Here is an 11,123-nt window from a genome sequence, read left to right as displayed (position 1 = left end):
CCTTGAGAGCTGGTATTGCCGTTATGTTCCCTGGCTACCTCTGCTTGCCCAGAGATCCAGGGGCTTTGCTATGGGGCACAGGCCCACCCCATGGCTCACTTGGCTTTCCTCTGCTGCCCTGTGGCGCTCAGGTGGGTGCATTAGAGCCCTGCAGGGAACCAATGGGACCAAATTGCACTTAGCAGCCTCACCTGGGACCTCCCACCCAGGGGAGTGGCCCAGGAGCTGCACTTAACCTCCAGCCAAAGCTACTGGGTTTTTTTTTTGGTCTACCACATGGGTGCTGCTGCTTTGGCCTGGCTGCCAGCATGTGTTGTAGCTCTCTTATCCAGCCTGGCTCTGGGCATATCTCCTGGTACGTACGTAAGCAGCTGGCTCACCCTGCTCCAGTCAGGTACTGTGGGACTGCTGTTAAGGGCTTGGTCTGATTTGTGTCTCCCTGCTATTCCCATTTACAGAGTTTGTGTGTGTGGGGGGGGGTGCTGCCACCTCCAACCCACCTGAGCACCAAGATCAGGCCTGAGGCCTCTGAGGGGCTCAACCCTCAGCCCAAGAACTCTGGGCCTGAAGAGTGGCATCAAGGTAACCCCAGCCCTGGTGCATGTGGTGTCTGCACGCCCATGCTGGCTAGGGAACCTGCCTGCCCCATATGGAGCAGAGAGGCCCTGCAGCCCTTCGTGGGCCACCTGCACCAGGTGTGGCCGGTGCTGGGCCCCGGGGCAGGGCAGGCAGGGCATGTGATGGGAAGCATGTGAGCCCCAGCGCCCTGTGGGAGCTAAAAATGGCATGTGTGCTCACTGGAGGAGCACGGCTGGGGGGCAGCCAAGGGGGGTGTTTGTTTCGGCTGCCACGCTGCTCCACAGGAGGCTGCACACAGAGACGGGCAGGGGGTGAGCGCAGAGACCCCTGTGCCACGAGGCACGTGGGCAGCACGGCAGTGCTGGGGCTGGATGAGATGGGCAGCTGTAGCTGTGTGGGCATCCAGCTGGATGGAGGCAGCGAGCCCCCCCCCCCCTCCCGCAGGGTGTCTCCGTGCTGTCCCGCAGAGCCCTTTGCTGGGACGAGGTTTGGCACTGTGCGTGTACTCGCGTGGCCCGGAGCCTCCCTGCACCTCAACGGCTCTGCCTGGCTCTGAGCGGAGGCAGCGAGGTGCGCTGCCAGCGTGTGACTGGAGGCCGGGCCTCCCGCCGCGCTCCGTCCTCAGCCGGTCCGTGTGCTGGGGGTGCGCTGCGTCCATACGCTCCGTGCCGCCCGTCCGCGCGGTGCGGCCCCTTTAAGGCCCCGCGCATGTTTCAATCCGCGGGTGACGCGACAGCGGTCGGAACGTATGCAAATCGACCGCCGTGCGGCGGCCAATGGGCGGCGGCGCCGGGCGGGCGGCGGCCAATAGCGCGGCGCCTCCCGGCGGGGCGCCGGCTCGCCCCATATAAGGAGCGGCTTCTCCATAAAAGGCAACATTGTATCGCTTTATATGGGGGCGGCGCGGCGCGGCGGGGGCGGCGGAGCGGGGCCGTGAGCGCGGAGCGGGGCCATGGCGGGGCCGGCCTGACCCGGCCCGGCCCGACGCGACCCGCCGCGATGTTGCCCAGCCAGGCCGGGGCCGGGAACGGCGCCGCCGCCGCCGCGCTGGCCCGCGGGGCGGGGATGGGCCGCTCGCCGGTGCCGCGCGGGGCGAACGGCGGTGGCGGGGCGGCGGCGGCGGCGGCGGGGCCGCCCGGGGCCCGGCTGGAGCGGGAGGCGCTGTACAGCGGCAGCGAGGGCGACTCGGAGTCGGCGGAGGAGGAGGAGCTGGGCCCGGAGCGGCGCGGCCTCAAGCGCGGCCTGGCCGAGGCGGCGGCGGCGGCGGCCGCGGCGGCGGCGGTGTCGGTGCCCGCGGCGGGAGGAGCGGCGGCGGCCACGGCGGCGTTCGGGAGCGGCGGAGCGGGCGGCGGGGCGGTGAGCGGCGCCAAGCCCGGCAAGAAGACGCGCGGCCGGGTGAAGATCAAGATGGAGTTCATCGACAACAAGCTGCGGCGATACACCACCTTCAGCAAGAGGAAGACCGGCATCATGAAGAAGGTGCGGCCCCGGGGCACCGGGAGCGGCCCGGAAGCGCGGGGCGGGGGGCGGATGCGGGGGAGCGCGGAGCCGACGGGGGGGGCGGGCGAGCGGGGGGGGAGGGAGGGAGCGCGCGCTGCCCGCCGCGTCCCCCGCCGAGGGTCCCCGTGACGCCCCGTGCCGCCCCGCAGGCCTACGAGCTGTCGACGCTGACCGGCACCCAGGTGCTGCTGCTGGTGGCCAGCGAGACGGGCCATGTGTACACGTTCGCCACGCGCAAGCTGCAGCCCATGATCACCAGCGAGACGGGCAAGGCGCTCATCCAGACGTGCCTCAACTCCCCGGACTCGCCGCCGCGCTCCGACCCCACCACCGACCAGCGCATGAGCGCCACGGGCTTCGAGGAGACGGACCTCACCTACCAGGTGTCTGAGTCGGACAGCAGCGGGGAGACCAAGGTGAGGCCCCGCTGGGGGCCGGGCCCCCTCCCGCGCCGCTCGGCCTCTGGGCGCCGTTATCTCTCCCCGGGCGTCTCCATGCGCTCGCACTCATTGATAAAAATTTGATTCTGCCTCCATGGCCTTATAAGGCCTGGTTTCCCTCGCCAGAGTCCCTGGCAGGGCCCCTCACATTCCTTATAAGCTGCAGCTGTCTCTTGCTTTGGTGCTGTTTTGGAAGGGGGCAGGGAGGACATGGGGAATGGAAACACTTGGCTGGACCGAGTGTTCCTGCTCTCTGCCTGGCCGTGCTGCTGGTTAGCCCCGGGGCAGGGCAGCTCGATGTGCTCCGATGCTGCTCCTCGAGGGGCTCCAGTGGTTGGGCACGCAGATGCTCAGAGATGTGCACAGAGTTGGGGCTGTGCTGCAGCTCCCCGGGTCCAGTTGGGTGCTGTGAGCTCCGCTGTACCTGTTCCAGTGGGATGAGCAGTGACATCCTGCTCCTCCAGCTCGCTGTGTGCCAGCCTTGCCCTGTGGAGACTACTCAGTGTGCAACAGAGCCCAGTGAGGGTGCTTGAGAGCCCTGTGCTGTTGGTGTAACCCCAGAGACTGAGTACAGACACAGCTTAGTGCTCTGGGAATCCTTGTACGTGTTTACATCCCACATCACCTCTGGTCATGTTGCTGCTGGTTACCTGGGGGAGGGATTTCTGCTCTCGGTGTGTGTGCTGCTGAGCCCCGTAAATACCACTGAGGGGAAAATACTAGCTAGGGATCCTAGAGGTGTGATGGAATAAGGTGCTGTGGGCTGGGTGCCCCCCAACCAGGGCTGGGCCCTGGAAGGCTTCCCACTGATGGGAACCCAGCTTCCCCAGGCTGGCATGACTCCCCTGGGTGCCTGGTGGGAGCTGTGCCAGCCCTTTGCAGCAGGCGTGGGGCAGGAAGGGCTGCGCGTGCCACTGACTCGTCCCTGGTGCAGGGCTTGCTCACGCAGAGTCCTTTAAGGTTTCCACTGGAAATGCTGCCAGGTGGCCCCAAAGGAGTGTTCTCGTGGCGTGGTCGCTTTGCAGAGGTTTGAACCTGCTTCTCTCTGGTGCCAGCCCAGCTTGGTGCCCTTTGGCTCAGGCTCCAGCACAGCCCTGCTGATGCTCTGAGAGCTGCTCCCTGTACGGACGGGATCTGCTGGCGTTTGGCTGCAGCAGCAGCATGAGGAGCCATGCAGCCAGCAGCAGCTGCGAGGTCCTCCTGCTGTGCCAAGCCCCAGCGCCTGCCCTGGAGTGTAGCTGGGATGGCAGCGGGGACATGGGGATGCTGTGCTCTTGGGACAGCTCCAGCCTGGCAACAGAGCTGTTGTGTGCTGATGTGGGTAGTCCACCAAAGGACCCAGTGCCCTGTTTGGAGGGAGACTGGGGTTGCAATAGGAGCTTGGGTTGGGGGAAGGATATGGGGCTTTGTGCCCTAGCTGGAGTGCACAGCAGCTGCTGGAGAGCAGAATGGGATCTCTCCTGTGTAGCACCAGGGCCAGAACCTGCAGGGGTACCCTGGATGTGTGGTGCGTTGGGTACCCTTGCAGAGAGTGGCTCATAGTTTGGCTCCTGCATGCAGGCTGAGCTCAGTGGGGTGCTGGGGCGAGTCAGGGTGCCCAGGGGCTCAGGAGCATCCCAGGCAGGTGGTAGGTGTCCGACCCCAAGGGCTGTCCCAGTTCTCTGTGCTGGCATTGCGAGCTAGGAGTAGCACATTGGAGGTGGCAGAGTTGGGTGTGCATGGTTGGAGCCCCTTCGCTTTTCTCATTGTATTCGTGTTCTGAGGGAGCACTGAGCTGCTCTGTGTGTATCTTGGGCTGCCTTTCCCATGCCCCAGAGGATGTAGCGTGGAGATGTTACAGGCCCTGGGGTGTGCAGGGCTGTGTGTGGGGATGAGGGAGCTGGGCTGTTCCAGCTGGAAGCGAGCCCACTCTGCCATAGCTTACAGAGCCAAGTGGGCTTCATGGCCCAGGTGGGAGTGTGCCTGCAGCTCCCACGTCGCGGGGGGCTGTGGCTGAGCTAATGGAAAGTGCCTGCACTGGGCGCCGCGCCGTGGTCACGTGCCTCTTCTAATTTGGACGTGGGGGGACCACGGTGCCAAGGCAGAGGGGCTCTGCTCTCCTCCCTCAACGGGCCCTGGGGCAGGGCTGAGTGCCCGGGATTGGCTCCCCCCTGTCTAAAATGGGCTGCCTTCCCTTTTTTAGCTGTTCGCGGAGCTGTGAATTCCTGGCTGCTGGCAGCCTGACAAGCGGGGAACAAGGCGCAGCACGTGGGAGCGCTGGGCCCGCCGTGCTGCGGGAGGGCTGCAAGTGTGCCCGCATTAACCCTTCCTTGGCGGCACAGGGGGCACAGCCCGCAGAGCCTGAGTTGTCACCGTTTCTCCTCCCCTAGGATGTGCTGAAACCCACCTTCACTGTCACCAACCTGCCTGGGACGACATCCACCATCCAAACGGCGCCCACCACCTCGTCCTCCATGCAGGTCAGCAGCGGCCCCTCGTTCCCCATCACGAATTACCTGGCGCCAGTGTCTGCCAGCATCAGCCCCAGTGCCGTCACCAGTGCCAACGGGACAGTGCTGAAGACTACTGGAGCCAGTGCAGTGACATCCGGGGGCCTCATGCAGATACCCACCGGCTTCACCCTCATGTCAGGTCAGTGCTACTCAGTGCTGTGTTCATCTGTCTGTCTCTGCACTCGAAACGTGTTGAGAATGGGAGATCTGGCTGCCGGTGGAGGCATTGGTTGCTGCCTTAGGATGAACGTGGCTGGGACGCTTTGTTTGATCGGTGACAGTTCCTGTAGGGCCCTGCTGCTGGGAAGGGTGTGGTGGCTGGGAGCTGAGCAAGGTACCCCAGGACAGCACAAAGAGGCCTGGAGGAAGCAAAAAGAGCTGGTGGTGATGAAGCCTTTTTTTCTCCCTCCTTTTGGCAGGTGCTTCCCTGTCTCTGGGGACCCCTGCCATTCCTTTCCCTCATTTACAGCCACACTCGCTGGCTTTTTCCAGCCAGCAGGGTCAGGCACTCGTGGGTACAGCTGGACAGCTACATCAGGCACAGCACACGGTCTTCCGCTTCCCTGTCAGAGCTGCAGGGCAGATCCTGTCGCTGACAGGTCAGCACTTCCTTCTGCTCTGTTCGTTTTAGATTGGGGGAAATGGAGGCTCGTGCAGGGACCCTGTCCTTGCTCAGGGAGCTGACCCCAGCACACAGGTGAGTGCATGGGGAGGCAGAGCAGCCTGGCTGTGGCCTTGGGAGACACAGAGGGACAGGTCTTGGTGTGAGCAGTGTGCTGGCAGGTGCAGTTCTTGTTCCCCTGAGCCAGGCTTTGCTCCACACTTGTGTACACGTAAGAGATGGGTTGCTGATGCACCGAGGCTGAGTTGAGAGGAGTGATGGATGGAGGGAGACTATGGTGCTAAGGTGCCCTGTGGATGTGGTTTTGAGTGCTAGTGTTTGGCTCTGAGCAGCTGTCATGCCTAGATCTGTAGTTGGCCGCTGAGCCACAGTGCAGAAGATTGGTGATGAAAGAGACCGAGGTGTTGCTGTGTGGGCATTTGTGTTTGGCAGGAATCTCTTGTGCCAAGTGAAGGGCTCTCTGAGTGCTGTACTAGGTCTCGGGTACCGTCTCCTTGGTACCAGTGCTGTGGGTGAGGCTGTATTCTTGTGTTGTGCCGCTCGTTTCCATGCTGCTAAGTCTGATGGCCTCTTGCAGCTCCTTTGGGCCTGTGCAAGGAGACCACATTTCCCTTCTGGTCTGGAGGAGCTGAGAGGTTAATTGCTGATTGTGTGTTTCTGGTGTGTTGCATGGGGAGATGCTGCACCAGAAGCCACAGGTTGGGTGTATGGGGAGATGTCCAACCTGGGTTTTCTGTCTGGTATCACTTGCTGTTCCCTCTGGAGGCAAAAAATGAGCCTGAGGGGAGCTCTGTGTCCTGCTCTGTGTCTGCATAGCCATGCTGAGAGCCACATGCTGAGCAGGCTGGCTCAGAGGCTGTGTGACTGCCCATGCAGCCCTGGGCTGTGTGTTGGGGCAGCTGTGCTCTTGTTCCTATGCAAGGCACTGCGCTGTCTTTGGGGTGGCTGTTCCTGAGTGCCCTGCAGAGAATGATGCTGGGCTCCAGAGGGTGAAGACCCTGCTGTGGAAGGTGGGCTCTTGCTGTTCTGCTTAATGCTGAAAGCCTGGCTTTGTGGGGCTGCTTGAGCAATGGGCTGTGCTGGTGCCCTCTCCTCACAGCATCTTCCGTGCCATGTCCTTGTGGACAAGATTGGTAATGAGGGCCACTGACATCCCTGAACTATACCTAGATGCTGGACAGAAGCTGCTGTGGCGTTTCCTTTTCCCTCCAGAGCCCTGCAGGCCAGCTTGACCCCTCCTTGGCCCTTGTGCACCGGCACCGTGATGGGCCATGTGTGGAGCTGTGCATGGCTAGAGAGGGATGAAGGCTGGCAGACTGAAGGCTCCCTTTTCTCCTCAGGTGGCACCATGGCTCAGCAAGTCCCTGTCCAGGCGATCCAGGTGCACCAGGCACCGCAGCAAACGTCTCCCTCCAGTGACAGCAGCACTGACCTTACTCAGACCTCTCCCAGTGGAACAGGTAATAGGGGCTTCATGATAACTGCGTTCTCCCTTTCTAACCACGGTTAATACTCCCTCACCCCTCTCCTGACCCAGCATCGTTCAGTCCAGCTATCCCAACCACGCTGACAGTTTCCCAGATCTATTTATCCCTGTTAGCAGCTCCCATGCTCTGCTGCTTCTAGCTAGGTGCTGTGTGTGGAGTACCTCAGCAGACTTCAGAACCAGTCTTGGTGCATTACTTGCTCTTTCATGGAATCAATAGGGATGGAAGAGACTGTTAAGGTCTCCCAGTCCAACCATCAACCCACCCTCACCATGCCCACCAACCACGTCCCTCGGTGCCACATCCCCACAGCTTTGGGACACCTCTATGGACGGTGACCCCACCACTCCCAGGGCAGTTGTACCACTGCCTCACTGCAATTTGGGAGAAGAAATGTTTACTAAGACATTACACACTGACCTGAACCTTCCCTGGTACAACTTGAGGTCATCACCTCTCATCCTGTAGCATGGAGCTGGGAACATGTTGCCAGGCTCTTCCTAGTTCTCAGATGGTTTCCTATTGATCCAGCATTGCCCCTTGCACAAAGCATTGGTTTGCGTGTTCTTGAGGACACCCTTTTTTGTTACTAAATAAAAGGAAAAAAAAGATGTCAGGTGCCCGGATGCAGACCGAATCCAGTTCAACAGCTTAAATTAGCTTCGTCAGGAAACCTGTACCATGGTTTGAGTTCAGTCTTGCATTACTTGTCTGTAAGGCTGCCTTGTCCTCGCTGACCAAAGCTTTCTTGCTTGTTCCCTGGGAGAACATTGTGCGTACCTCCCCATGCCTGCTGCTAGCACGTGTGGGGGCTGAGAGGGAGGGTGGCTGTGCAGGTGTGTAAGTGTGGCAGGTTCCTGCAGTGTAACTTACATGTAGTTTGTCCTGCTGCCAGTGACCCTCCCAGCGACCATCATGACGTCGTCTGTGCCAACCACCGTGGGCGGCCACATGATGTACCCCAGCCCGCACGCGGTGATGTACGCACCCACCTCTGGCCTTGCGGATGGTGGACTTGCAGTCCTCAATGCTTTCTCGCAGGCACCCTCAGCAATGCAGGTGTCCCACAGCCAGGTCCAGGATCAGGGTAAGTCTGGGTTGGTGCTTCTCTGGGGGTTCTCCTTTTTCCATGTGTTTTTTTGCTATGTATCCATTCTAGAGGATTTTCTTCTAAACCATCATATCTACTGAAAAGACCCAGCAAGGGTCTGTGCTTTTTAGAGCCAGCTCTTCTCCTGTGTAAAGGATTCCTTGAGTCATTTTCTGGGTGAGAGGGTGAGAGTTGCTGGCGTGGGGGGGAGTCAGGAAGACTGGAAGGGATGTGCGGGTGCATGAGGGGCCAAAACAGTGCGAAGGCATGCATGCAGGATGTGGATTGAACGCTTATGCTTGGTTCCCAGCATCTGGAAAATGATGTCATTCTTTCTGTGGCAGGTGGCGTCCCCCAGGTGTTCCTGACAGCCCCATCAGGCACCGTTCAGATCCCAGTCTCAGCTGTCCAGCTTCACCAGGTAGGTGCAGAGCGGTGCTCTCAGATGTGGTGGGTTCTGTTCCTGCTTCTCTGGGGCAGTGCTGGTCCTGCTCTGAACATCCTTTATGGGCCTGGGCACTTGAGTAGGGCCAGTCCTCAGGTCTTGGGGAGCTGGAGGAGCTGTTTGTGCCACCTACACATGGGTGAGGAGCTCTTGCCCTCCTTGGGCAGGTGGTGAGGGATGCTGGCTTGCTGGTGGTAGCAGTCTTTAAGTGCTGTCCCTTAGCACTTGCTCCTCCCTTCTCTCTCTAGATGGCTGTCATTGGGCAGCAGAGCAGCAGCAGCAGCAGCCTGACGGAGCTGCAGGTGGTCAACTTGGACACCTCACACAACGCCAAGAGTGACTGAGAGGCCTCTGCTGCTGGCCTTGTGCCGTCCCTGGCTTGTCACGCTGGGGCTGGCAGCAACTCTCTCGTACAGACTGCACCAGTTATTTATTGTTGCCTTTTCACGTTTCCTTCATCCACACATGCACACACACACGCACCCACCCACACACACAGCATGCAAGGGGCTGCAGGACCCGCCTGGGGAGAAGCTGTGCTGGGGCCGTGCAGGGCTGGGGGCCGTTGGGATACTCGTCTCTCGCCAGCCAAAGAAGCTTGTCTCGTGAGGAGAAGGTGTGCTCCGTGCTGTACATACATCCTGGGGGCCCTTCCCAGCTGGAGGCCCTGGACCCTTCGGGGTGCTCACCCCATCTGTGGGTGTTTGTGTAGGGCTGGGGCTGGGTGCTGTCCTGCAGAGCCTCAGCAATGTGCCTTTGTGGGGGGGATGGGTCCTGGCTGCGGCAGCTCTCCCTGGGCTCTGCAGGGAGCGAGCGGCCTACTTGGATGTGCATATCTGGTTGGGCCTGGCATGTGGCCCCAGCCTCCTCATGTGCACTACAGCAAGGCTTCCGCCCTCAGTGCCTCCTTGCTGGGCTGCCTGGTGGGTTGGCAGTTGCAGTGCTCAGTGGGTGCCCAGCAGCTCAGTGAGGCCATGGGCGGTGTCTTTGCTCCTAGCCCTGAGCTCCCATCTCGGCCCTCATGCTGCTTGTGGACTCCATACGCCCGAGGGGGGGGGGATGTGACTGGATCTTTCCTGCACCCCTCTGCTGCAGCTCCAGCCACTGCTTTCTAAATTCTCTGATGCAAGGTGGAGAAGTGACTCCAGTGCCAAAGGGAAGAGTCCACAGGGCACTGAGCTGCTGGTGGGCGGCGTGCTCTTCCAGGGAGCAATGGGGCTGGAGGAGCCTCAGCAGGGCCACAGGAGAAGGACTGGAGTGTGCTTGGTCCTGCATGGGAGCTGCTGCCTGGTCCTGGCCCTGCAGGGAGAGCGAGTGAGCAAAGGAGCTGCTGCATCCTTAGGGGTAGGAGCAGCTACTGTAACTTCTTTTTTTTTTTTTTAAGTTAAAGACAAAAGAAGCCTTGGGGGGAGGAAAAAAAAAAAAAAAAAAAAAGGCAGAAAAAAAAAAAAAGAAAAAAGAAAAAAAAAAAAAAAGAAAATGACTTTATTTTTCTAAGTGTTAAACTCAGTATTTATGTAATACTTTAAGGAATAAAAGTTTGGCTCCTGTACAGTTTTCATGGGGTTTGTACCGGGGGGATGGGAGAGGGGTGGGTGGGCGTGGAGGCAGGAAGGGGCCTTGCTTTTGAGTTTGTATTGTAACCTTGGACATGTTCCCTCCACGTTAGCGTTTAACTGTGCTGTCTGCTGGGATGTCCCGGCCCTCCCTGGGAGATGAGGGGCTGTCAGCAGCCTATCTCTGCTCTCCCTGCCTATAGTGCAGGTGGCACCTCCTGAACTCCCAGCTGAGGGGCTGGGCTGGAGTTTCCCCCTCCACAGCCTCAGCTTGTGCTGTTTTTTAGCGCACGGATGTGGCCGGGTTCCTTCCATGACCTCTGCAGAGAGCTTGGGGTGTGCGTTAACCTTGCCCCAAGCCCGTTACCAGGGCCGTGCTTTGCTCTGCTTTGCTCGTGCTGGCCCTATGGGGCTGCGATGGCAGTGCCCTGCTGGGCATCTCCTCCCTTCCTCCCCAAAGGCAACCGCTGGTTAAACGCTAATGGTGTCTTTTATTTAAGTGCAGACTTGTAAGAACACTCGTGTATCAGGGACGAAACGGCATTTATTGTGTGGTGACATTTTTAATTCATTTTACTGGTTTGAGGGTTGTGTGTGTGCGTGCATGTGTGCGGGTGTGTGTGTGCGTGCATAGGTGTGTGTGTGTGTGTGTGGGATTCTTTTTTCCCCTCCAGTTTCCAGGGTCGTGTATCTGGAAGGATGTGGAAGTTAATCACAGTACTATGTACAGAGCTTTCTTTTGTATGGGAAAAAAAAAAAAAAAAAAGAATAAATTACTCTTTCAATAAATGTTATCATTTTGTGCACAGAGCTGGAGTCTTGTCCGTGTTTTGCAGGTGGAGGGGCATTAGGGAATATACAGTCAACGAATGGGGAACTTGGGTAGACCCTACTGCACAGCCCTTCTACTGT

General features: G+C 59.6%; 1 protein-coding gene across 4 annotated transcripts; it reads left to right on the top strand.

The window, feature by feature from the left end:
- Positions 1-1,448: 1,448 nt before the first annotated feature.
- SRF (serum response factor) lies at positions 1,449-11,021 on the top strand. 4 transcript variants are annotated; one of them, XM_085542445.1, is made up of 8 exons: positions 1,452-2,058; positions 2,229-2,495; positions 4,889-5,150; positions 5,431-5,610; positions 6,974-7,093; positions 8,000-8,207; positions 8,555-8,631; positions 8,904-10,193. In XM_085542445.1, the coding sequence occupies exons 1-8, from the start codon at positions 1,579-1,581 to the stop codon at positions 8,993-8,995; spliced, it is 1,686 nt and encodes a 561-aa protein (XP_085398571.1). In that variant the 5' UTR covers positions 1,452-1,578; the 3' UTR covers positions 8,996-10,193. The 4 variants fall into 4 exon arrangements, 3 of the variants coding, with proteins under 3 accessions (XP_085398571.1, XP_085398570.1, XP_015712228.2); XM_085542444.1 differs by having other exon boundaries at positions 1,455-2,058; positions 8,016-8,207; positions 8,904-10,207; XM_015856742.2 differs by lacking the exon at positions 5,431-5,610 and having other exon boundaries at positions 1,461-2,058; positions 8,016-8,207; positions 8,904-11,021.
- Positions 11,022-11,123: the final 102 nt, after the last annotated feature.

The sequence above is a fragment of the Coturnix japonica genome, chromosome 3 (assembly GCF_054131305.1).
Source record: "Coturnix japonica strain WE chromosome 3, WE-NBRP24, whole genome shotgun sequence".
Lineage (NCBI taxonomy): Eukaryota > Metazoa > Chordata > Aves > Galliformes > Phasianidae > Coturnix > Coturnix japonica.
This window is presented reverse-complemented; position numbering and strand designations above follow the sequence as displayed.

Coding starts and splice junctions, on each gene's coding strand:
- SRF (XM_085542445.1), top strand. CDS start 1,579: ATGTTGCCCAGCCAGGCCGGGGCCGGGAACGGCGCCGCCGCCGCCGCG. Junction 7,094..7,999: donor GACCTCTCCCAGTGGAACAG/GTAATAGGGGCT, acceptor ACTTACATGTAG/TTTGTCCTGCTGCCAGTGAC. Junction 8,208..8,554: donor CAGCCAGGTCCAGGATCAGG/GTAAGTCTGGGT, acceptor TTTCTGTGGCAG/GTGGCGTCCCCCAGGTGTTC.